Source organism: Pteropus vampyrus, unplaced genomic scaffold (genome assembly GCF_000151845.1).
Source record: "Pteropus vampyrus isolate Shadow unplaced genomic scaffold, Pvam_2.0 Scaffold23, whole genome shotgun sequence".
Classification (NCBI taxonomy): domain Eukaryota; kingdom Metazoa; phylum Chordata; class Mammalia; order Chiroptera; family Pteropodidae; genus Pteropus; species Pteropus vampyrus.
The window spans coordinates 2644178-2668674 of NW_011888804.1; the positions used below are offsets into that span (position 1 = coordinate 2644178).

At 52.2% G+C, this 24497-nt stretch overlaps 2 protein-coding genes across 13 annotated transcripts in view; one reads left to right on the forward strand and one right to left on the reverse strand.

Annotated features, from left to right (window-relative positions):
- SH2B3 (SH2B adaptor protein 3) overlaps window positions 1–17583 on the forward strand; it is a 39503-nt gene extending 21920 nt beyond the window's left edge. Inside the window, exons 4-10 of the mRNA XM_023528154.1 lie at window positions 9533–9623; window positions 13036–13137; window positions 13220–13311; window positions 13407–13501; window positions 13576–13790; window positions 13882–14053; window positions 14218–17583. Of these exons, the coding sequence (XP_023383922.1) occupies window positions 9533–9623; window positions 13036–13137; window positions 13220–13311; window positions 13407–13501; window positions 13576–13790; window positions 13882–14053; window positions 14218–14513 (1063 nt within the window). The 3' untranslated portion in view covers window positions 14514–17583. The remainder of the gene's footprint in view (window positions 1–9532; window positions 9624–13035; window positions 13138–13219; window positions 13312–13406; window positions 13502–13575; window positions 13791–13881; window positions 14054–14217) is intronic.
- Window positions 17584–18139: 556 nt separating this feature from the next.
- ATXN2 (ataxin 2) overlaps window positions 18140–24497 on the reverse strand; it is a 91859-nt gene continuing 85501 nt past the window's right edge. For 8 of the 12 annotated variants that reach the window (XM_023528222.1, XM_011355800.1, XM_011355799.1 and 5 more), the window contains 4 exons: window positions 22823–22968; window positions 21914–22141; window positions 19607–19775; window positions 18357–18766 (listed from right to left, as the gene is read on the reverse strand). In XM_023528222.1, coding sequence (XP_023383990.1) covers window positions 18738–18766; window positions 19607–19775; window positions 21914–22141; window positions 22823–22968 — 572 coding nt within the window. In that variant the 3' untranslated portion in view covers window positions 18357–18737. Of the gene's footprint in view, window positions 18767–19606; window positions 19776–21913; window positions 22142–22822; window positions 22969–24497 lie in introns of all 12 variants that reach the window. The other 4 variants (XM_023528218.1, XM_011355797.2, XM_023528224.1 and 1 more) reach the window with 4 other exon arrangements.

The window sequence follows — 24497 nt, forward strand, 5'->3', positions numbered from 1 at the left end:
CTGCAAGCTGGGCGGCGCCGCTGGAAACCCCCACCCACTCCTTTGTGGATGGAAGGGAGCCGGTGCACGAGAGGACGTCCTCGCGCTCCAGGCCGCCGGCCCTCGTGGTGACGGTGGTGGTGGGGAGCTTCCTCCCCCAAGGCAGGAGGGGCCACCTCAGCTTCCTTTTTGGGGCCCCATACCCCCTTTTCCTATCTCCTCTCTGAACTGGGGAGAAGGCCACTATTTTCCTCAGGCCTGGGACCTTCGGCCCCTGAAACCAGTAGGTGACGGTGGACGTGGGAGACCCTGGGTGGCGGATGCCCGAGACCCTCCTGTCACAGGTTCAGCCTGAATCCCGACGGCAGCGAGGTGGAGTGTTAGAAATCTCCAGTAGCAGCCGAGAGAAAAACCTCTCGGCAGGGAACCTTCTGAAACTAGAGGCCCTGCTTCGTCTCATCTCAGATCTTTGTGTAATCTAGGAAACTTACTGAGGGCCTCCAGGTTCGAGTTCCTAATGTGTCTGGTTTTGTCTTTTCAGTGAATAAGGCTCATGGCAGTAACTATAGAAAAGTCACTGGAAAGCCACCCACAAAACTACTACCCAGAGAGAACCAGCATTTCCATCTTGGCAGATGTCTTTGTTCTCATTCTTTCTTGTATTTCTTTAACTTGCCCCCCAGATTGCAGTTCCTTCAGCTCTCACTCGCTCAGGCAGATTACCCCTGGAGTCCCTCCTGTGCGCCGGACACTTGCTCAGATGCTGGAAGCACAGGCAGGAACTTCTGGACGAACACCCCGGCCCCAGTGGGCCTGACGTTCATCTGCCTGCTTTTTGGCACTTACACGTCTTGACCATCTTTCTGTTTTCTCAAATATTTTTCAAGAATGTCTTTTAAAAAAAAAAAAAAAAAATACTGGCTGCAAAGTTCTTCACACCAGCCATCATATATTTACCTATCATCTAGACTCCTATTTCAATCATCTCTATCTTTTTTGTTCAAATGGAGAACCATGTGACACACATCTGGTACACCAATCTCAGTGCCCATCTCTGATGATTTCCTTGGGCTAAACTCCTAGAAGGGGAAGTGCTGGTCACAGGCTTTGTGGGTGCCTCCAGTGCTGCACGCGCGGCTCCCTCGCAAAGCTCTACATACTGCGCGATGAACCCGTTGAAGTGTGCAGTAGTTTTTCGTATATTTACAGCGTTGTGCAACAAACACCGGGGCTAACTTTAGAACATGCTCATCATCTCAAAGAGAAACTATTGGCCTTCACTCCCCGTTGTTTTCCTCCCCCCGCCCAAAGGCAACCATTAATCTCCCCCCCCTCCCCTTTGCCTGTTCTCTTCACATAAATGGAATCAGACAACATGTGATCTTTTGTGTCTTCTTTGACAGCGTAATGATTTCAGGGTTCACATTTCATTTATCTGTTCATCTTCGGATAGTCGTTGGGTTTCCATGTTTTGGCTGTTATGAGTGGCGTTGCCATGAACACTGGTTTCAGGCCACCCCGGGGACAGCAGGTTTGTTTGGTTCCAGACCACCTCAGTAGAGTGAATCGTAATCTTTTGTGCTGGCGAAGGGTCTTGCCTTCAGTTTGTAAAGTAAAAAATGCGACATCTGTGACATGTCATCGGGTGAAGTGCAGGAAAACGAGGTATGCCTGTACAAGTTGGTGTGGGGACGTGTGTTTTCATTCCTCTCGGGTCTGTGGCAGGTGGAATTGCCAGGTTATGTGGTAACTGTGTTTAACACTCGAAGAACCAAACTCTTCCAAAGCCCTATAGCGTCTTATACTCCCGCCAGCCATATATGAGGGGTCCAGGTTCTCCGCCTTCTCACCAACCACTGTTACCTTCTGCCTTTCCGATTCGAGTCATCCGGGCAGATGTGAAGGGGACTCTCACGGGGTTTTAATTTCCCTGACGGCTGAGGATGTGCCAGCTATCCACCTCTGACACCGCTGACGCCTCCTTTTCAAGTAGCCTTCCAGAAAGGTCATGCCCACTTGTCATATCACCAGTAGTGCCAGCCCTGGGTGTTATTTTAAAGACCTTTGCCAACTTCTAGGTAAAAAGCGGTTATCTTGTCCTTTCTGATTATGAGTGGAACATTTTTTTTTTTTAAATTGAGATATAATTCACATAACATACAATTCACCATGGTAAAGTACAGTTCCTTGGTTTTATTAGATAAGATAAATATAATTACTTATATATTCACTGCGTATGCAACCACCACTCTGATTCCACATTTCCATCACCCTAGAAAGCAGCCCTGTACCTATTAGCAGTCAGTCCCACTTCCTGTCCCCAAACCCCAGCCCCTGGCAACCGCTCATCGACTTTCTGTCCCTACAGATTTTGACTGTTTATCTTAGACTCTTGGTCATTTGCATTTTTGGCGACTTGCGGGCCATTTACTTTGGGTGCTTGTCTCCTGCACTGCCTTTTTCTTGTCGATTTCCAAGAGCTCTGTACATGGACGTTAGCTCTGTCACATGTTGCAAATATTTCGCTGGTTTGCCAGTTTACTTTCAGTTGTGATCCTGAGCTTCTTGGCTTAGGGAGGTTAAGTCTGGACAGTAAAATACAGTAATTTTTCCTTTATGATTTTGTTCTTTGCTTTTTCTACTTAGAAAGGCTTGGGACTAGATAACGACTTAGGTTTTATTTTATGCTTTTAATTATTTAATCCAGCTGGCTTTTATTCTTTGTGGCTGGTGTGATTTCCTGTTGTTTCTTGATATCTGAAATGCTGTGTGTCAAGGCATATCACATCGTGAACGCTCACTAAATGTGGGCTAAAGATAATAGTAATGACAGGTCATGCCAGATTGAGCTCTGAAGGGTGGAAGGCGCCGGTGTGGTGGCTGCAGCTGTGACCTGGCCGGCGTCTGGCTCTTGGCCTGGTCTCTGTCAGCTCAGCCGCCTCTGAGCCGTCCTGGCCTTCCTGCAGCCCCTCGAGCCCGAGGCCTTCACTTTCACCTCTCCTTCTGAATCATCATTCTTCGAAGGCGGCCTGCGGCCACGTCCCTGGCTTTGGGGGATCTTGGTGGTGATGAGCCCCCCTCCCCTCCGGTGTATCCCCTGCCCCCCACCGAGGCTGGTGACCGAGGTTATTTGTTGTTTTTAACCACAACTTTTTCCACCCTCCTCCCCAGGTGTGGAGCCAGACTCCGTTGCTGGGTGGAGGGGGTTCCCCAACCTGGTCTGGCCCCGAAATGGGGCTGGGAGGCAGGCACCCCTTCCAAGGCCCCAGGGGCTGGCCAGCTTGGGCACCCCTGGCCCTGTGACACTCACTGTGTTGATCGACCACAGACTCCAGTGGACTCATCTGCTCTCCTGGGGGGTGGCTTCCCCAAGTCCACAGAGTCCACTCCTGTGTGGCGGGAAGGCCTGGGGCAGTGCCAGGCTTGACGCTGGGCACATCCCCTCCCAGCTCGGGGGCCTGGACACGTGACGTGGCCTCTCAGGGTCATAGCTTCTCCTCCTGGGTGCTGACCACGGCCTGGCCCTCATGGCCTGGAGTGTCTCTGGGTTTGAGGTGGCCGGGAGTGGCACTAGGAGAGGAAGGCATAGCCTGGGTAAAGGTGTGGGCTCAGTAGGACACGGCACTTTTGCTTTGGGGCTCTGTGGCCATGTGGGGTGGGAGGATGCGGGTTGGGGGTACCTGGAGAGGACTGGGGAGCAGGATGTGGTCGCTCAAGGTATGAGCTGGTGGCAGGTGGTTTGCAGCTGGCAGCGAGTTTGGAGTGTGGCTGGGCCCGCCCCTGCTGCAGACCCCTGGTCGGCCCCGGGGCCTGTTGGCCGAGCTCTTCCAGAGAGGCTTCTGCCCTCAGGGAGGGTTGGGGCACAGGACAGCAGGGATCTGAGGCTGGGTGCGAGCAGCCCGGGATGCTCACTCTTCACAGCAGTCAGCTCCAGGGCCTGGACAGTCGTTTGTTCCAATTTGTCAGCCTGAGAGCCAAAGGTTTCAGCAGGATGGCGGCCCGCGTGGCAGGCATGGCTCGGGTGAAGGTGCAGAGAGGGGAGAAAGCCCGGAGGAGTCAGCGGGTGGCCTGGGCAGGGTGCTGGCTTCCTCCATTCCTGTCCTCAAGGCCCTGTCCCAAGACATGCCCCCCCAGGTGGGGCCGGGGTACAGCCTGGACTTGTCCTTCTGAGGGGTAGGCAAAATCAGCTGGTGGTGCTGGTGGGTGATTAGCTTCGTGGCTCACCTGTTCAGTCACGCCCACGAGGGGGTACAGGGAGTGTGGGACTTCCAGGAGTCTTAAGCCATGGTCCCTCCCCTCCCCCTTGGGCCCAGCCTCATAGCTGCCTCACCCAGACTTGGGCACCTGCAATCTCAGGAGGGGGCCCAGTAGCTGCTGGGGGTTGGTCCCAGGCTGGTTCTGTGTGTTGGGAGCTGTCTCTGTATGGGGGTCTCTGGGTGTTTGTCTCTTGTGGGGTGGAGGTTGCTCCAGCATCTGAGAGGGGCTTTGTGTCCTTGTGATTCTGTGTGTGAGGGGTGGTCTCTGATAGGGGGCTTTGTTGCCGCTGCGAGTCAGGCTGTCTGACATGGGGGGACTCTTACAGGCTTGAGGGGGAACTCCTTGCAGGCGGGGCTTTAGGTTAGCCCCCAGCCCATCTGTCCCAGCATCTCTGGATAATTACTATCCCCCCTCCTCCCTGGCCTTGGAGGGTGCAGGAGGGAGGGGAGGTCAGGCCCCCAACCCCACACTGGGATCATTCAGGATGTGAGGGAGGCGAGCTGATGGGGACCCTATCTCTGTGCAGGGTGGTTATATTTGGGGGCCTGTCTCCCTGTCTCTGGCACTGAGGGGCTCTTGTTTGCCAAGGAAAGGGAGAAGCTGACTTGATCCATGTGGCCTTTCTGGAAGTTTCTCACCCGCTTCTTGCTTCAGTGTGGGAACAGGAGGCAGACCAAGGGGAGATCTGGCCCATAGGGAATGGGGACATCTGGGCGACAGGCAGGTTCATTCACAGAAGCCCTAGAGGGTGCGTCCCTTATCACCTCCATTTTACATATGAGGAAACAAAAGCAGAGAAGTGATTTGCTCAGGGTCACACAGAAAAAAGTGGCTGAAGCAGGCATTTGAAGGGCCTGTGGGGGTGGGGGTTTGGGGCCCTGGTTGGGGGCAGAGGAAGGAAGTGGCCTGTGGCCTGTAGTTCCAACATTTGTTCAGTCCCTGGAACCGGTCCATGGCCTGCAGTTTGCCCCAGAGGAGCTGGGGAACAAGGGGCTGAGAGAACTTGCCGCTCCTGTCCGCCTCTGCTCCCCAGACACCTGAGGGCTGGGTCCCTCGCACCCACCTGGCTAATCACCCATCCATCCCACAAACCCTCCTTGAGGACCCCCTCTGGCCCGAACCTGGTGCTGGGCCTCAGCTGGAAACGAGGCTTGGTGCCCTGTCCCCACCTCCCGAGGAACTCCCAGTCAGATGGCGGGGCAGCTGCATCATCAGGAAATTATGGCCGGGCCTGATAAGCCCCTGGCCGAGGGAGAGGCACAGGAATCGCACTAACCACGACGTGACCAGAGAAGGCTCCCTGGAGGAGGGGAGATTTCCTCTGCCAAGACCTGCAGCCGGAGAGCATGGGCCCAGAGGCGGGCAGGGTCCAAGCCCCAGCTCTACTCGGCTGCGCCCTTTGTGGCCAGGACAAGTGACTTTGCCTCTCAGGGCCTCCATTCCTCCATCTGTAACTTGGAGTTGGAGGCAGTGTGGTTATGGGGTCAAGAGCTTTCTCTTCCCCATCTTCTCCCCTGGCCAGCTGGAGCCCTGGGAGGCCCAGCCACATTCCCATCTCTATCTTCCATCCTTGCCCTGACCACCCTCCCTGGAGCATCCCTACCATGCCGCTGTGCCTCTCCCTAGGGTGAAGAGTCTGCAGTGGGGCTGCACCCTGTGCCCCACTAGTCCCCAGCACTCACGGAATGTGGCAAACAAAAGGCCTGTGATACCTGTGGTAGGAACCGGGCACTGTGCCCAGTGCTGGGTATGCCACGGGAACAAGACCACATCCCTACAGAGCCATGTCACAGGCTGATAAATGCAGTGAATGGAGTAGAGGGTTGTGTGATGGTGACTGTATTTAGACACTGGTCAGGGAGGACCTTCCTGAGGTGGTGACACTTCAGCTGAGACTTGGATCTGAGAAGAGTCAGATCCGGGCAGATGTGGAGGGACTGCCTGGCAGAGGAAACAGCGGTGCAAAGGCCCTGGGGTGGAGCTGCTTGGTGCATTTAAGGAGCAGCAGAGGCTGGTGTGTCTGGAGCAGGGTGAGAGAGAGGGACAGTAGACGAGGTTGAGGTGGTAACAAGGACGAGGCTGTACGGGCTGCTGTGGGCCCTGGTGGGACTTGTGCATCTACCCTTGGCTACATGGGGCCCGCAGGTGGGTTCTGAGCAGAGGCAGGGGACGGGAAGTAGCTGGATCTGGGTACATCTGGGAGTAGGACTGATGTACAGCAGCTTGGTTTTGATGCTGCCCACTGCAGGAGGTTCGGGATGTCATCTTGTTTTCCAACTCCTCCTGACTAGGGAGGTCCCCGGTAAGCACCCCCTCTGCCCCAGCATCCACCGTTCTGCCTCCATAGGATGGACTGTGCCTTCCACTCCCCTGCTGCTCCCTGGTACCTGAGGGAGGGTGGAAGAGGGGTGGGCGCAGCCTCCCTGCCCAGCACTCCCTTCATGTCCGCCTGGGGCCCGTGCTCAGTTCATTTCCAGAAGCTCCAAGCCAGTTGGTTGTGATGCATTCTGTCCTGTGTCCCAGGTTTTCTTAGCCTTGTGTCATTCGTGAAGCAGCGATAAAACACCAGCCTCAAGGGCTGTTGGGGGGGTCACGAGAGGCTCCCCACTGTTGGTCTTCAGACACAGATGGCGCAGGGCAGTTAGAGTTTTCTCACCAGAGTATCACTGTACTTGACACCCAGGATTGTCCTTTACTCAAGAAGTGACGTTCTTACTTCGTTGGTCCCACCCAGCCTATGAATGAATTCAGCAGTCCAGAAGCCACTGGTGGGTGGCCCAGGCACAGATGGTGCTCACTGAAGGTGGTGTGCAGAGCCTGTCACTTCTGGCCACAGCTGACCTCTGTGGACGTGGCTGTACTTTCTGGCCTCTGGGCACTGGCTCGCTATTCCCTTAGCCTCCAACGCCTTTCCGTCTGGCTTCCCTTCGGAGAGTGTTCGGCAAACATTCATAGCCACCGATTCTGTGCCCTGCCAAAGACACAAAGGTGGAAAGGGAGCAGGGCAGCCTCCTTGAGTGCATGGTGGGGAGACGACGAGAGAGCTGAGTGCAGCGGGCAGGTGGAGGACAGGGAACAGCTTCCTCAAGGAGGGAACTGTCCTCCAGAGCAGGTTCCTAAGGCCCAGCCCCACCGTGCCATTGCCCTCGGGACCTTCCCAGACCTGTGAGAGCCTTTGTACGCGCTACACTGCTAAATCCTCACGGGACGGCAGTGGCGTAGTTACCACACCTTACACAAGCAGAGCTGTGACTCAAGGCCAGGGCCGTCTTAATTCTCAAACCCCAGGACGGGGATGTTGCTGTGGTGGCTGCACAGGCCCCAGAGAGGTTTCTGAGCAGGACACTGGGTGGCCAGTCTGGGGAACACAGGGGTCCCCCAGGATCCTCTGCTCTAGTCCTTCTCATCTGCACAAGAGCTGCCTCCTCCCGGAAGTCCTCTTGGCACCAGCTGCCAGGAAGCTGGGACAGATTTGTGGCAGGTGCAACTCTGGTCTATGTTCTAACAGTTGTCTCCCCCTCCCTCCGAGTTTGAGTATTCCCGTAACCTGACTATAACCCTTTTTGGAGCAAAACAGGACATTTTTTTTTTTTTTTCCAAGTTCGTGTTTTGATACCAGTTAAGACTTGAGTAAGCTTTTTCCATAATGGCGTTTCATCCATTTGTTCGTTAATTCATTCTTCTAGACAGCATCCATTGGGGCTCTGGGCCGGGGGCACTCAGCTGTCCATGAGTGGGACCTGGAATTTGCTCTGAGCCTCCAGGTTTTCATCCAAGACCACCTCCATCCAAACCCCATACTCCTGGAGGGGGTGGGAGGGGGGTCAGCAGGGTCTGCTTACTTGTCCCTGTGTAAACCGAGGCTGCATTTAGTGCCATGCACAAGATACCAAAGGTAGTAAGTAGTGAAGCTAGAGCTTGTCTAACCACCTCCAGAAACAGGCCCCACGCCACCAATATGTCACCTTAAGGGCATGGATGCTATGGCAGAGATGTGTGACGTGGACCTAGCTCTCCAGCCATACACTATGTCCTATTTCCTGTCCCGCTGTTGCTCTTTGTAGAAGAGGGCCCAAAAGCCTCAGGAGAGGGAAGACTGCCAGGGGCTCTGTGGCCTGTGGGGTTCCGGATGCTGGGTGGTCTGTCCTCGAGGCTTTTGCTCGAGGATAAAGGTTCCTTTGGTGGCCAGGCAGGGCACAGTGGATGGAACAAGGCCATTGTAAGGACCCGGCCTGCCCATGCCACGGGGCCCTCCATGCCAGGCCCTTCGCTGCTTGGGTGTGAGTTAGAGGCCGTCTTCCCCCACAGCTCCCCGTGGAGGCAGCGTGCAGAGCCGCGTCTGGCCCCACAAACAAGCCTGCTTCTATCAAAGGATTCAAGATGACCGCCAGGTCTGCACACTCAGCGGCCACTTCCATACCCCACCTTAGAATAAGCCCAAACCAATTTCCCCGGCCAAGACCCCATTGGGTCTACTGTGGCCACCTTAGTTGTGCTTATCTCTTCACTGTGGGGCACAAGTCCTGTCAGTCTCCTTGAGTGTCCATGTGCTTCCCCACTTCAGGGCCTTTGCAAAGGCCAGCCCGGCGCCTGGGAGGCCCAGCCTTGCTGCTGACGTAGCCGAGGTCAGCCCTTCCCTGCTCCGCCTGCTGGTCTGACTCTCCTTCCCGCTGGGGGCCCACCTCCCCTGGTACAGCGGAAGCTTTTGGGGTCAGGGGCTGTGTCTGTTTTGTTCCCACTGTGGCATGGGCACCTGGAGCTTAGTGAGGGTTCAACCAGTCCTTCTGCTGGGGTCTCGAGGGTATGAATGGTGACAGGCCTCACTCAGGATGGTTGTGAGGACATGGCAGAACAGGGTGCAGCCCCAGTACCTTGGAAAGCTCTGGAAGGGTTACCCTGGCCTCTGCCCCATAGCACACAGGGAGTGGTAGCAGGGTGTGTGGCAGTTTCTAGGTGAAGGCAGGAGGGAAAGGCAGGCCTAGAGACAGGATGGGCTGGTTCCAGTTGCCGCCTTCAGTCCCTCCAGGCAGATTCGCAGCCCACAGGCCCCCCAGTGGGAGCACAGGGCCCCCTGGGTCAGTGGGAGTCTGGAAGAACCTGGGTGGAGGGGGAGCTGTGCAGACTGCCCTCTGAAAGCACCGGACGACGAGCCCAGAGCTGGAACTCTGCTCCGTCTCACAGGCACGTGGAAGTTTCTGCCCAGTTTTAATGTCCGCGGAACAGACTGACTGTCCTTCCAGGGCTCGCCCTGCCCCTCTGGCTCCTCGTGCTTTTGATCTTTTCAAAACAAACTCAGAAGCAAGCCGTTCACTGTGTCATCTGTAGTCACAGCGAAACACGAAACACGCTTTAATGTCTCATCTCGTCCCTGTCCCGTCTTAGGGAAGGTAGGTAGGTTGGTCGTGTTACGTGTGGATTTCACTGCAGGCTGGTGAAGGCGCAAACAGGGTCTGTAGGGCTGAGAGAGGGGTGTGCGCCCAGTCCCAGGGCACTCGCAGGGGAAGCTTTGTACTGTGGCTCGTGACACCACAGTGCTGTTGCTCATAACGCTGTAGTACTGTGACATTAGTACTAAACCGCTATAATGGACCCACAAAGGCTTTACCCACCTTGGCTGGCCTTGGACCCCAGCCTGGAAATTTAATACCAATCAATCACCATACCAACCCTGTGAAAAAAAAGGGCTATTAAAAAATGACAAATATAAGGCAGGAGGGCTGAGCTGATTCAGGATTACAAAAGGATTCATGGAAGGGTCAGGACTCAACCCTGAAGCCTAGAGAAGTAATAGAATTATAAAGCCGTACTGTGAGGAGAGGGTCAGAGCCGGTCTGCATTTGTGGTTTTTGAGCTTTCAAGCAGTCAGAGCAAAGAAAGAAATAGGTTATTCCCACTGGAGTCACAGTGGCCATAAGAAAAAAGCCAGCTTTTTGGATGCTAGGAGCTAAGACTTGCTCCCTGACCCCAGCAGTGGGTGCTGCAGGATGTGGTGGGTGTCATTCTACTGCTTTTACAAAAGAAGTGGTTTGGCCATTTTGATCACCTAAGCAGTGTGACTTTGAGGTGGGTCCAGAGGGCAGTTGTTTGCTGGCCTGGCTTGCTCTGCAGGGCATCTGTACTAGAGGGCGTGTAGGAGGAGGTGAAGCCCCCGTGTGTTCCTGTAGCTGCTGACACAGCCCCAGGGTTTGTGCCTGGTTCCAAACCTGGCTCTGTCCCATCACGTCACTCAACCAGAAAGACATCCACTGGTCCCTCCACACAGCAGCCAGTGCTCCCGAGTCTTGCTCTGGACCAGCCACAGGCGGGGTTGTCCTGTCCTCATGCTCTCGGGCCCCTCTACTCTTGTACAGCCTCTGCCATCTCCCCACTATCTGGAAGCGTGTAGACACCAGCTCTGATCCTTGGCAGCTGGGGTTCAGGTCCCAGCTCTGGGCCAGACCAATGGGCTGGTGGGGCAGCTCTCACACAGGGTTGCTGTGAGGGGTCGGGCAAGAATGCGTGTTAGGCGCAGCCTGCAGGCAGATGGGGGCCAGGACGGGTCATACTGTCATGTTGCAGCCGGGGCTGGCTGCGGGTGAAGAGGGGAATCCTCTTTTCGCCACTGCCTGCCAGATCAGCAGTTCCCCAGCTGCTGGGGGTGGGGCTGGAGTGGTGCTGGCACGGAGGGCCCCACATTCAGAGTGAAACCAGTGGCTTTGCTGCTTAATCTCGGCACTCGTTGGGGCCGGGGCTGAGGCCAGGACCGGGGCCAGGGCCCAGAGCAGAACTGAAAGGGAGACTAGGCCTGTTCCCTCTTGGCCTGGCCTACTTCCTCCCAGTGATCCTGAGGCCGGAGCCAGCAGAGAGGGTGGGGGCCAGGCAGGGCCAACGGCACCAGCAGGAGAAGGAAGGAAATAGCCCTTCGTACTTTACCCATTTTGCAGGCAGGAAACAGGCCAAGAGGCTAGCTGACTGCAGAGGCTGCCGGGAGAGCAGAGGCCTGACGCCCATGCGCTCTGGCGTGTCCAGTGCCCGTGTAGGTGCTGTGCTCCCCACATCGGACTCCCAGGCTGAGAAGCTGAGGTGTGGGGGGACGTGGAAGAGAAACTGGAAAGGCGCAAACGCTGTGGCTGGTCACTCAGGGCTGGGACTTGCTGGTTGTGCAACTCCTCCAAGCTCGTGCTCCCATTTGTAGTGTTGGTGAGAAGGTGCAGTAAACCCTGCACATGTAGTGTTTCCAAGAGTTGCTGTCACTGTCCCCAGACTGCTGTCCCTGTAACCAGGGCAGGACTGGGAACTCCAAGGAGACCTACTGGGGGTGGGCCTGGAATGGAAGGGCCCCCGTTTGGCCAGCCCTCTCATCTCACTGTTCCTCAGCCTTCTGTCAGAGGTGCCTGGTAGCTGTGTGTCCACAGAATGGTTAATCATGTGGCTTTGGGGACCGGCTTTTACACCACCTTTTGAAAGGGCAGCCCCTGGCCAAAATGTGCCCTTCCGGGCAGAGAAAGTGGCAGTTGGATCCCCCAAAATCTGCCTCTTGTTTCTACCCTCCCCCGCATGCTGGTTTGTTAGGGGCTGTGGCCCAGGTGTGTCTGGCTGTCTCCTAACCCTTGGGAAAAGAGCTAATTGAGGGAGGGGTCCCCTGTTGGGCCTTCTCTGTCTGTTCCCCAACTCCTTCTCTTATCTTCTGGTTTCTGCGAGAAGCAGCCACTGGTCAGATCATCTCACGACCCCCGAAGAAACAATCTTGTCACAAGAGGAAGTGGAAGAGATAGGGGACGGAAGGCTGAACCCCCTTCTGAGAAAGCTCCTGGGTTTGCAGGTGCCCCAGAGCCTCCTGCTGTCTGGGCACAGGCATCTGCAGGGTCAGCCCTTGCTCTGGCCAGATTCAGTCAGGACCCAGAAGGGCTTTTGCTGGCAAACGGGCTGGGGGCCATTTCCCACCTTCTCTGAGCCCTAGAGGTGTTGGATGTCATGGGAGACTCCTGGATCCCAGGTTGTACTTGGATTTCGGCTAGCTATGACTCAGGCCAGATGTGCCGGGCTTTGCCCCTTTGGGTGTACTGGCAGAAGTCCCAAAAGCCTACCTCACAACTGCAGTCAACCCCTATCTTGCAGCCAAAATCTACCCCTCCTTGTCCTAAGACTTGACGGCAGGACAGATTAGTGAGGTGTGGGGTTCAAAAACCTGATCTTCCCTTCCTCAGGCAAATAACTTCAACTCCAAGATGTGTGTTTCTTCCCTCTGAGATGTGGTGATAATACCTGCTTCCTAGGGCTGCCATTAGGTCAGGAGAGTTACGAGCGGGGAGCTAGTGGAGGTGGGAAGCTAGGGCAAGATGAAGACCTGGGACCCCTGGCAGAGTCAGCACCACAGAGAGAAATGTGCCTTGGGATGGATGCCCTCATGTCCCCTCTCTGGGCTTGTGACGAGGGGGCGTCAAGCAGCCCACATGACGTGGCTGCATGGGGAGCTCTTTGCTCCACCAGTGGAAAGAGAAAACAGGTCAGCAGGCAAACGTGTCAGTGCTGGAACGCCCACAGATCCAGGTGAAGGGGCACTGCTGGCCCTCAGCCCACATAGCTTTCTGGGGGATCTCGGTGTATGGTGAGTGGAGACGGTGCTTCAGAGGCTGTAGGAGAAAGGGCCTCTGGGCTCCTGGAAGCCAGAATGGCAGACCTTACTGCAGGCTTGGGGTGCACGCTCAGCAGCACCACAAGCACTCAGCCAGGCTAGGCCCCTGGGGAGACAGAAAAACAGGCCCAGGCGGGCAAAGGGCCAACAGGGACAAGCCTTGAGTGCCCCCCTTGGTTTCCTAGAGTTCGAAGCCCAAGCTACAAGCAGCCTGCTCCAGCATCCAGGAGGTCCGGCGGTGCACACGCCTCGAGATGCCAGACAACCTCTACACCTTTGTGCTAAAGGTGAGTGACCGAGCTTTCCACCCCTGGGGGAGTACGTACACACCCAGGGATCCCACACAGCCGTTCCCTTCCTCCCCACCAGGTGAAGGACCGGACAGACATCATCTTTGAGGTGGGAGATGAGCAGCAGCTGAATTCGTGGATGGCTGAGCTCCGGGAGTGCACAGGCCAAGGGTGAGGCCCCAGGCCCTAGGGCCCCAATCCTGGCACAGCATTTACTGCTACCTCTGCTCTACCCAGATCCCTAACCCCAGCCTCTTCTCCGGCAGGCTGGAGAGCACAGAACCAGAGATGCACATTCCCTCAGCTCTAGAGCCCGGCACGTCCAGCTCTCCAAGGGGAAGCACGGATTCCCTGAACCAAGGTGAGTGGGGTTCAGCCTTCGCCCAGGACGTAAGGCACCCACAGGGGCTCACCGTTGTCCATCTTCTCTACCAGGTGCTTCTCTTGGGGGCTTGCTGGACCCAGCCTGCCAGAAAACAGATCACTTCCTGTCCTGCTACCCCTGGTTCCATGGCCCCATCTCCCGAGTGAAAGCAGCGCAGCTGGTTCAGCTGCAGGGCCCTGCTGCCCACGGAGTGTTCCTGGTCCGGCAGAGTGAGACGCGGCGCGGGGAGTATGTGCTCACGTTCAACTTCCAGGGCATAGCCAAGGTACGGGGCAACAGAGGCGGGGCTGTCCCCCACCCCCGCTTCAAGGCCCTTAGGGGCCAGTGCCTGAGCCTACTGGCTTCTCCCCCTGCAGCACCTGCGCCTGTCGCTGACCGAGCGGGGCCAGTGCCGAGTGCAGCACCTTCACTTCCCCTCGGTCGTGGACATGCTACACCACTTCCAGCGCTCACCCATCCCACTCGAGTGCGGTGCTGCCTGTGATGTCCGGCTGTCCAGCTATGTGGTGGTCGTCTCCCAGCCACCAGGTGTGACCCCAGTGCCCCCGGTAAAGGGGGTGGACAGCACAGGGAACCGGGAGAGGGTAAAAATTTGCTGCAAACCCAGGGACAGAGATCTCGTTTCGTGTCCAGCGTTTGTCCCTGCCCTATAAAGACTGACAGTGTGGTCTCTGTTGTCACTTATCCCGCAGGTTCTTCCAACACGGTCCTGTTCCCTTTCTCCCTCTCTCGCTGGGATTCGGAGCTGGGCCTTCCCCACCTTAGCTCGTCTGGCTGTCCACGGGGGCTGGGCCCGGAGGGTCTCCCAGGACGATCGTCTCCCCCAGAGCAGATCTTCCACCTGGTGCCTTCGCCCGAGGAACTGGCCGACAGCCTGCGGCACCTGGAGCCCGAGCCTGCCAGCAGAGCCCGGGACTCAGACTACGAAATGGACTCCTCCTCCCGGAGCCACCTGCGGGCCATAGACAATCAGTACACACCTCTCTGACGGTGGCAAGGACTCCCTGCCTCACGGAGGCCCTGGAGCAGCTAGAAATAAGAACTTGTGAATGTAACTTTCTTTCCTTCCTTTCAGAGAGATTTAAGGGACACTGTTAACTGTTCCAGTTTGGATGTGACCCTTCTATTAGGCCTGTTAAAGGGCCTCTTTTAAGTTTCATCTATCACCTGGCTTTCTCCTTATTGTTTACAGATGTAGTTCTTGTTTGCAGATGCTGCTGGCTCCTGCCCTGGGTCCCTAGGACCAGTCTCCATCACTCTTAGAGGTGGTGGTGGGGTGAGGGCCCGAAGTGGCAGTGGAAACTTGTTCTCTTTTTCACTGACACTGTCACAGCTGATGACAGACTTTCTATTGGGGGGGAGGGGGGAAAGAGGGTCATCAGGAAGCCCAAAACACTAACAAGCCCTGGATTCTCTTATGGTTTTCCTGTTGTAGCTTCAGTTCACGTGGCAGCTCTGCTGTGCCCATGCCACAGGTGACCACATCTATCCTGCTTCGACACTCAGCCTTAGGACAAAGCTCTGGGAGATGGACAGGCTAAAGGTCAAAAATGATTTTAAACATTTTACCTCAGGTCAATTTTTCAAAGGATTCAGGTTTCAAAACTAAACCATTGCTTACTTCGTTGCACTGTTTGAACTACTACCCATGTGATTTTTATAGTCAGACAGCTATGCAAATGCTTCTTAACTAGTTCCCAGTCTCAGCCAGCATGCCTGGCTTGTCTACTGCATCCTCAGGACAGTCACCGGCTGCTGAGTAGCCACTGTCCTTCCTAAATGTGGAGAAGTGAAGTGTGTCACCCTTTCAGGGAAATTCAATTACTGAAATAGGAGGGTGGCAAGTTACAGTTCTATCCTGGTGCCTTATGAATAAAAACTGGATTCTGGTTGACAGAAGCTTTATGCTGAGAGTTAAACCGAGGGGTGAGGGAGGGACAAGCAAAAAGGAAAGAAAGGCTCCTGGGCCTTTCTAGTAAATCTTTCATCAACAGGGCCGGCGCACAGCCCCCCAGTGTCTAATGGCTTATTAAATTATCTGACAAGGTTTTAGGCTCATTCTTATGCCAAAATGGAAGCTAGGAATCTGGTGCCTCAGCTAATGAGGCAGTCCTTTAATGGCCCAGTGTTATTCCAGCTGCTCACTGCTTCATCTGACGAAGCATGTGTGCACACATGCACGCACCTCCACCACCTGGGGGCGGCGGCGGGGGGGGGGGTACTGCTGCTGCAGTCAAATCTCTATGCCTCTTTCACAAGTGTCAATCCACAGGGGGGGCTGGCTCCTCCCAGAGGTTATACACATAGGCTCAAAAACAAGGCGGGCAGTGACAGTGATGTCAGCTGCTCCTGGGTGCCAGCAGAATCACTCAGTACAGCCACCAGGTTCACCAAGGTGGCTTCTAGGAATCTGGGAGTTTCGCATAGCGTAACACGTATACACACACATCAGAGGCTGAAATTGAACATTAGCCTAAAACTTACTGCCTGCTTTATCTGGGTGAGGGTTTAGTCTGCTCCCTCCAGCCATCCTCTGTACTCCAAGAGATCTGTCTTTTGCTTCTAGAATTTTCTGGTTGAGCTTTCTTTCTTGAAGGGGAGGGGCAAGTAGCCACCTCTTCACCACTTTTAAAACCAACACTCCTGGGCGTTTAGACAGATTGTAAAACAGATCCAACCATGATCCAGATTTGTGGTCTGTTTCTAAATATATTTATTTTCTACATATCAAGCAGGTTTCTCTTACATAATGAATGCCAAGCAAAGTGTGAACCAGGGGAGCAAGCGCTATTTTGAATATCTCTTTTAAAAGAGAAAACTCATCACAGAAAGTCACGGGGGCAGATTTTTCCCTTGTCTGCACAGAAAAGGGGCCAAGTAGAAAATGAAGCAAGTAAATTCCCTCCCATCTGAGATATGACATCTTTAAGGCAAGGGCACTCCTTAGCAATTTCAACATTAACAATTCTCAGGTGGTGCAAGAGGCATGCCAGACACAGCAAACTAGCAGCTCTGACCCACTGGCTACAAAGTACAGGCTCAGACTCCGACAGACCTGGAAGTCACCCACCTCCAGACTGCTTCAGTATAAAATGTTCAAGAAAAACATTTCCTTTCTAAATGTGTCTGAGTTACCAGGACAGCTCAAATACATTCTGACAAAAAGCCCCATGATAGCCTGGGAAGAAGTGACACTAAGCCAATGCCTTTTCTGCTGGAGGAGAGGGAACAGCAGGTCCCTGGGCTCGATGCCCTCAGTGACCCTGCTGGCTGCAACCAGCCCATCACGACAGCACATTCCACCACCCTCCTTCCAGTCCTGATGTGACTGCTGCTGCCAGCAACAGGCCAAGCCGGCAGCCTCCACTGAGAGCCCAGGCTCTGAGTGCCAAAGGGACAGTAAGCAACACAGTCCCTCCAGTTATCTCTAATTACAGACTATAAGGATAGTTTGACAGCTCCCAGCACCATCACTTCCTTAATCTGACTTTAATTAACTTTTACAAACTAACAGTCACCAGCACCAAAGAATTAAGTCAACTAACCTGCCTTGAATTTTAGACCAGCAATCCATATGGCTTTATCTGGTATAAATCTTCTGCCTTTGATCATTTCTGGACCGTGTAGGAAAAAGGAATAGCAATCATTAAAATCTTAGGCCAGAGAACACTATTTTTATATAACAGTTTCTTAACCTAAAATCAAGGCCTTGAACTCATCCCTAGGGGTTGCCTGAGATTCCTTCATGCTTTTATTCAGGGCTAAGTCTCATCGCAAATGTCATGTGAGCTCTAACATCTCCCGAAGGCTAGAAGAACTTATATTATCTCCACTGCCTCTTAACAAAGACACATCTGACATTCCAGTGTGTGGTTGGAATAAGCAGCACATTGTAACAACACAGAAGATGAATTCATCTTGTATCGTTATAGGCAGAAGGTATTTGGCAATTTTTATGTATTGTTTATGTACTGTATAAGTAACTTATTCTTGAATAATGCAAATTTTGCTATAATGTACAAATTGCTACATGTGAATTAAAGTTTTCAGAATCTTGATTTGTTGCCACAATATTTAAAGGCTCTATTACAACTATGGTCTCAGCAAAATCCTTGCCCTGCTCAATTAACTGCTTTATCCTTTGTCTTCCCACAAACTGGGGACATTAACAAATGCTTATGAGTCTACAGCAATAAGCTGCTTTTGTACATCACTCCACCTTTTCTGCCCTCTATCAGTTTTTTTTTTTTTTTAAAGTATCTCCTGCCCCCTACTGGTAAAACAAACATGTCTGACACAGGACAACTTCCGCCTAACAACACTCATTTGGGTTCAGGAGATATTAAAAAGGAAGCTTACAGAATCAGCATCAGGCTGAGGATGTGGAATGTCAGCGCTGCCCAACTCTGGCCAGCCTTCCTCCTTCTGACGCAGACCTCTATCCACCAGAGAATATCTCAGTCTTGTCTTTTTCTAGAGATACCTTGAACCAGAACTAAAGGTGAAGAAGAAAAGTCATTTGTGACAACTAACCTTCCAGGATTTTAAGAAAGCACACTCAGCCCTCCTGCCTTGATGTTAACTAGTAGCTTATACAAACACACACTAACTTGGTTTCAGTTTTTAAAACTTTTTTTATTTTTTAATTTTTTTTAAGTTTTTATTTTATATTATCTACAAAGTAAAAGTTTTTCCCTTAACTTAAAAGTTGAACCACTGTAGACAGTGATCACTTCATCAAACTTGATTTATAAATAATAATCCGTCAGTTTGACGGTAAGAATTTACTGAACCTCTGTCAAGTTTAGTAAAAGGGCGTTCCAAGTCTTGATTTTTTTTTTTTTTTTTTTTAGCAGTAATAGCAGCAAGAATCACTCTTGTTACTTCTTTTGCTAGCTGATGTGTTCATGACTTTTGAGGGTCATTAAAAAATAAATAACTTCCAGTTTCAGCAAGCAGAGCTGGGGTACTTGCGGGACTCTGAAACAGCGTATGGAATTATGGAACAGCCCACAAGTTCCTAAATGCCTCTACTCGGTCCAAATATCTTCCACTGCAAGTGAACTGTTAGCATTCCTATTGGATGTTACAAGAAACCAACATGTATTTCTTAAAAACAAAATAAATGAAATTCTAGTTTTCTGTGCTTCCAGTTGGTAGAAGCAGTAGAAGGGAGGAGGGAATTTGGCCTTTCGGTTCCTCCAGGGCAGCCTTACAACTGCTGTTGGTGGTGGGCTTGTACTGTAAAAAAGAAAAATGAATGTTTAAACAGAAAGCTGGCAACACCGCACATTAGCCTAGTGTCTGTCTCTGCAGCACATGACTGTACGCTATCCTCGTGCTAGCTGAACAAGACTCAAAATTTAATTCACTTCCCCCCACCCCGCATCTGCACCAAAACGGGGATGGGGAGAGGGGTGGGTAGAAACAAACCAGTAAGACGTAAAACCACTTCAGATAAAACTCCCAGAAGACTTGTTGCTCATGGGGTAGAAAATCAGGCCTTAACACACCCCCTCCCCAAGTATTAGCCACGCACCAGGATTGCTTTTAAAGGAAAAGGTTAGACTGAAATCTCGCCATGGCAGCCATCAAGTATTAGAGCACAGTCACGGGGGGTTCTCTCCCTCTGAGGGCGTAGGCTGGCGCTAATACTATGCTCAAAACCAATCCATACACAGCACTTCCTCATCAGTAGTATTCTCTAGAGCTACAATCAAACTGTCATGGTGATAACCCCCCACAGGTCAGACTGCTGGGACTCAGGAAGGAAAACGCTGCCCTGCCCAGCCTGTCGTAAACAAGGAAGGCCAACTGAGTCCTAAGCATGCATCAGCCACACAGAATGCTGCTGCTGCTTCTCATCAAGCCAAACCCTGTACCATCAGAACACACACAGACTCGGCTCCGGAAGCCTCAGGCCCTGATGCTGAACTGATCATCACCGTCCCTACTGTGCACACTGACGGGTCTTGCTAGTTTTCAAATGCGGGGCTTGAAGCGCTGGCCCTGCCTGTCATTCGACCTGTGCGAGCAGAATGCTTTGGGGTGCCCGGCGGCCCCTGCACACACACGCCTCACCTGAAGGGTGCGTCATATAGGGGAAATGCGCTGTTGTCGAGACTGGAATGGGCTGTAGTGCACTTTGAGCGAGGGCGGCCTGGGGACCGCCGGGTGGCTGTGTCGTCATTAGCATCATTGGCGCATGGGCAGTTGGATGAGAAGGAACCATTCCTGACTGTACATGAGCCTGAAACAGAGAGCTCTTTTACGCATACAGGCAACATCTCCAGCTTAAACAACATGTCAACTGTGTTCCTTTCACTGGGCTGGGGCTCTCGGGAAAGGCAACAGTGGCCCCCAGGGCCCTTTATTTTCTTTGGGGACAATCCCTAGTGGGTCATCACTGACCTACGGACATGCTTCACCCTTTAGCAGATTGATCCTGCAAGGCTGAGGGAGCAGGTACCCAGTGAGTCTGGGTAAAAGTCAGGGCTGCAATGTCCTAGCCTTCAACCTTTCTGATCGCTGGATTCAATGTACGGGGCAAGATCTTCACAAAGACCAGATCCCTCACCCAAGGGCGGCATTCTCAGCCTAACATAACAGGAGGCAAGACGCAATCATGCTTCAGAATCTGGCTTCCATGTGGGGCCTCAAAGTTTTACAGAGGACATTCCTTTCAAGTAGGAAAGCGGATTATTACATTAGAAGCAGGGACTGTCGAATTCTGTTCCACTCTCCTGTTTGCCCTGCCCCCACCCCTACTGCTCCGCTGCTGGCCTGTGAGGAACGAGGCAGGGCAGTGAGAGAAGAGACTCAGGCCCCTCTACTCAGCTGGAAGATACGCTGATGGAGCAGGAGGAGGTCTGCAGTGAATGGCTTCAGTGAGATGGGGAGGGGTGATAAAAAATAATCCGGGCCAGCTCAGTGTCCCCGTGACAGTGAGTTCAACCCGGTCTGTCAAGTTGGGAAGGTCTTAGTCAGCCCAAACAGCCGGGTCCCAGCTCTGCAGAGCTCTGGCAGGACCCAGGACAGCCCGTTTTCCTGCCTCCCTCACTGTGCACAGCTCCAGACCAAGAAGCAACGCTGCTTTTATTCTCTTACACATTCAAATGGGCCCATGGCATATCTGGGCTTCCCTGGTTCACCCTTTCTGTTCTTTCAGCACAAAAACACAAAAGTGAGGTTTTAGGAACCCCGACCTACATGTAAAGTCACATACCTACTTAGCCACCAGCCTCTGCTAGACGTCTACAGGACCCCAGCTCTCATGTAGCTCCTGATTCAGCCAGACCATGCTGGCCCACACCTAGCGGAACCAGCTCCCCTCCCCACCATCCAAAGCCAATCATCCACTGCAGCGCGCCACATGACACACCCTGCACTTTGTACCAGAGGACACCCAAACTTCCCAGAGCTGTGGACCTCTAGTTACAAGGTCGCCTTCTGAGCCTTAGTGCCAACTGAGTCGCATTCCAGCCCCACCACACCAGACCTCAGTTGCACATTATTTGACGTGGAGTTCAGTGAGGCAGTCTAGCTTAGTCTAGCCTAAGAGTGCTGTTATGAAAGCAGCAAAGAGAGACATCGAATACAGCAATTCACCATTCACAGATTCAGGGGGGGCCTCCAGGACAGGGTTAGAGCCCGACTTCAGTGCAGTTCCTTCCCCTCATTAAGACAGTCCAACTTGGCCCTGGACAGCATTGGACTTTTGTGAGCAGCTGATGCAGACAGCATCACACCTTCCAACCTTTAGAAGCTTACACGGGAGGTGAGCTCCAAAGTGCACCCAGGGCTGCTCTTTAAGAAACAATGCAAACCCCTGGGTGCTTTCAGCTTCGAGTTACACTGCACCAATGCACAAGGCCAAGCCTTTTCAAGAAGTACAACTTATGGTCAAAGCAGATGTATGGATAGCCAGGGAAAACAACTTAATGAGTAGAGAGATTTCTCTAGAATTCATGACTAACATTCAAGCTGACAAGCCCAGGATAGTCACCTTAGAGTTGAGAATTAATGAAAGTCCACCTCGTGTGTGAGTGTATGTGTGCGCACGTGTATCTCAGTGAAACTATAAAAACACAGCAAAGCAGACACAGATAGGAAAGGAGGACTGGGTTGCATTCCAGAGTGAAAGATTCTTTTTAAGGTCTCAGCTGGTAAACGTTAAAGGACTGATCTATCAGCAATTTCACTGGTCCCATTACAAAACCACACAAACATCCATTTAGGGCCAGATCACATGTATTTGAGTGGGAAGAGGGAGACAGGCAAATCACACACAGGGTTTCCCAGCTAGGAGAGCACCTGGCTGTTTGCTGCTTATCTGCTAACCTTCACATTCTATTGGTCTTCACAAAAAGTTGGCTAAAGCTGATTTACCTGAGGTACGTGGGCCATGTGGGGTGGATTGGTATATGCCGGCTGAACATGAGAAGGATGAATTGTAAAGACGGTCTGTTGTGCTGTTGGGAAACTATTCTGTGGCGACTGCGTATTGGAGGCAGGTGTCATGGAAGGAGGGGTTGGTGCAAGCCCCGCGTGGTAAATGGCTGACTGCTGCTGTGGACTGGCCAGATGGAGAGCCTGGGCGGCCTGGTGCTGATGGTGCTGCAAAGCAAAAGGGAAGAATTAAGAAAACCACTTCTTTAACGAAAGCCAGTTAAGGGTCACACACAAAGCTGAGCCCGACACATGAAAACAGGCTCCACCTGGGCCCAAGATGAGGGGCAAAGGGAGCCACAGGAGAACGCACAAGGTGGTAAGAGCAGGGTGGGTGGGAGGTGTGTGTGTGTGTGTGTGTGTGTGTGTGTGGAGGGGTACGCCTCCTATTCAGAGACCTTCTTTCTGGGTAAAAGCCCGATTCTCATCCTGGCAGTTCTAAGCCCTCAATTAAGCAGAAGTAAAAAAAAACTACCACCCCAGGGAACAGACAGATGTCAGAGAACCTTAACTGCCTGTTAATAAACACGATGAAAGAAGCTACTAGGGAAAAAAACTCAATCATATAAACATCAGGCATGATGTAAAGAAAAGTCCCAAGCAAATTCCTGTTAGATTTTTCAATACTGATGTTTCCAGAACTGATCCGATCATCTTATTCTCAGTATGTATTTTATGATATGACTTAAAACCAACCCCAGGGGCACAGTCTGCAGAGTGATAGGCTGGCAACGGGAGGCGGGGCTGCTAAATGTTTTGATCATATAGTAACTAGCCCCTTGCCTGGCACTGAAGAAAAGAGTAAAGAGGAGGAAGCACTTCTTTGAAGGCGTCTGAGCTTCTCCTTACCTGAACAGGGCTGGGTGCAGGGTGATTTCCACCATGCTGGCTTTGCTGCTGTCCGGTAGGGGTAGCTGAAGGCTGAGGATGTGGCGTATGTGGGTGCAGGGTAGCATTAGGGTGTGCGTACTGCTGAGCAAGGGAACCAGTGGAAACTAAAGTGAAAGAAAAAGGAGTGTGTACAACTGCCACATGTGATAGATGACCTTAACCGCTCCTCTACGCTTCATCAATTGAGCTTTCTTGATGTTCAATGGCCTAACTTATGCTGTTTACCAATCTCTATATTTGACTCCACTTAAACCATCAATTTTCTTGAAAAAATAAATGTGAAGTTATTGCTAACAATCAGACTAGCATTTTATTCATATAACACAGTTGTATACATTACATTAAAATCTAATTAGTTTAAATTTACTCTTAAAACAGTCACTAGGTTTTCAAGAAAAGGTAACTTAAAAGCATAGGCAGAAACAATTCAAACAATGTCTGTCAACCCCTCCCCATCCCCCTCTTTCTCTCACATACACCTTAGCTTGAGGCCATCATCTGGCTAGCCTCACCATGCTACTGTCCTGGAGCTGCCACAGTGTCCCATGGGCACAGACTGTATCGGGCTAGGGGAAGGGGCTGGGTAAGTATGTGGCAAGATCAAGGCTCTATCTTCAACGCCAAAGACCACAATCTTTCTCAGGTGATCACGGAAGCCACTCTGCCACTCTGCCGGTTACCTGGGCTCTTTTTGTTCAAGAATCTCCCACCTTTGCTTTGTAAGACCTAGTAGTTAGAATTACTAAACTATGTAAAAAATGATCTGCCTTAAAAGCATCCCAGCCTTTAAAATCTTATTAGAGTAACTTCAAAGGAAACATGATGAGCCAATTTAAGTAAAAATGTGCTCATTAAAGATAAGAACCCAAAGCCAATTCTTTGTGAATCTCAGTACAGACCATGCCTTGGTAAAAAACAGGGAGATCAAGTATAAATTTATTCACGTCTTCTCCAAGGAGCAATTTGAGATTCAAAGGTACAATAAGATGGGCTCTTTGCTTCCAGTGACTATAGAGAGCACACTGATAACAAACTTCACCATGATGTAGCAATGAACTGAGGACAGTGTTCTCGAGAAAGACACATCACTAGCAACGTGTGACTCCCAGATTTCTCTTATATTAACCCTAAAATCCTTGAGAAGCTAAGCCCATACACAGACAGAAACAATTCCAAAATAGTTCATGTTCTTCATATGATGTGTTAGCAAAATACAGACATACAGGGGACTGATGGGGAGAAGCAAGCACTGCTTTGGGATCAGGGACCCTAACTCCTGCAGTCTAACAGGCAAGGCTGCCAAGAGTCACCCAGCATAAACGACTGTGGGTAAGTCCCATGTAAATGTTATGCAGAGGGTTAGCACACAAAGCAATTCTGTAATGCTTGACATTGTAGGGCCAAGGGCCACCAACACTCCAGCGCAACTGGTTCTCTCTCCAAGTGCATGTGTATCTTTTAAGAGGGCAGGGTGAGGCAGAGTCAGTGCTAGGACCACCTGTGCATCCGCTGCCTATGCCGTGACAGGTGTTACTATCCAGATTAGATTAAAAAGAGCACTTTGTATTGAGAAAATTTCCTAATTATAATAGTTAACATACATTGGAACATATTAACAAGGAGAACGGTGATC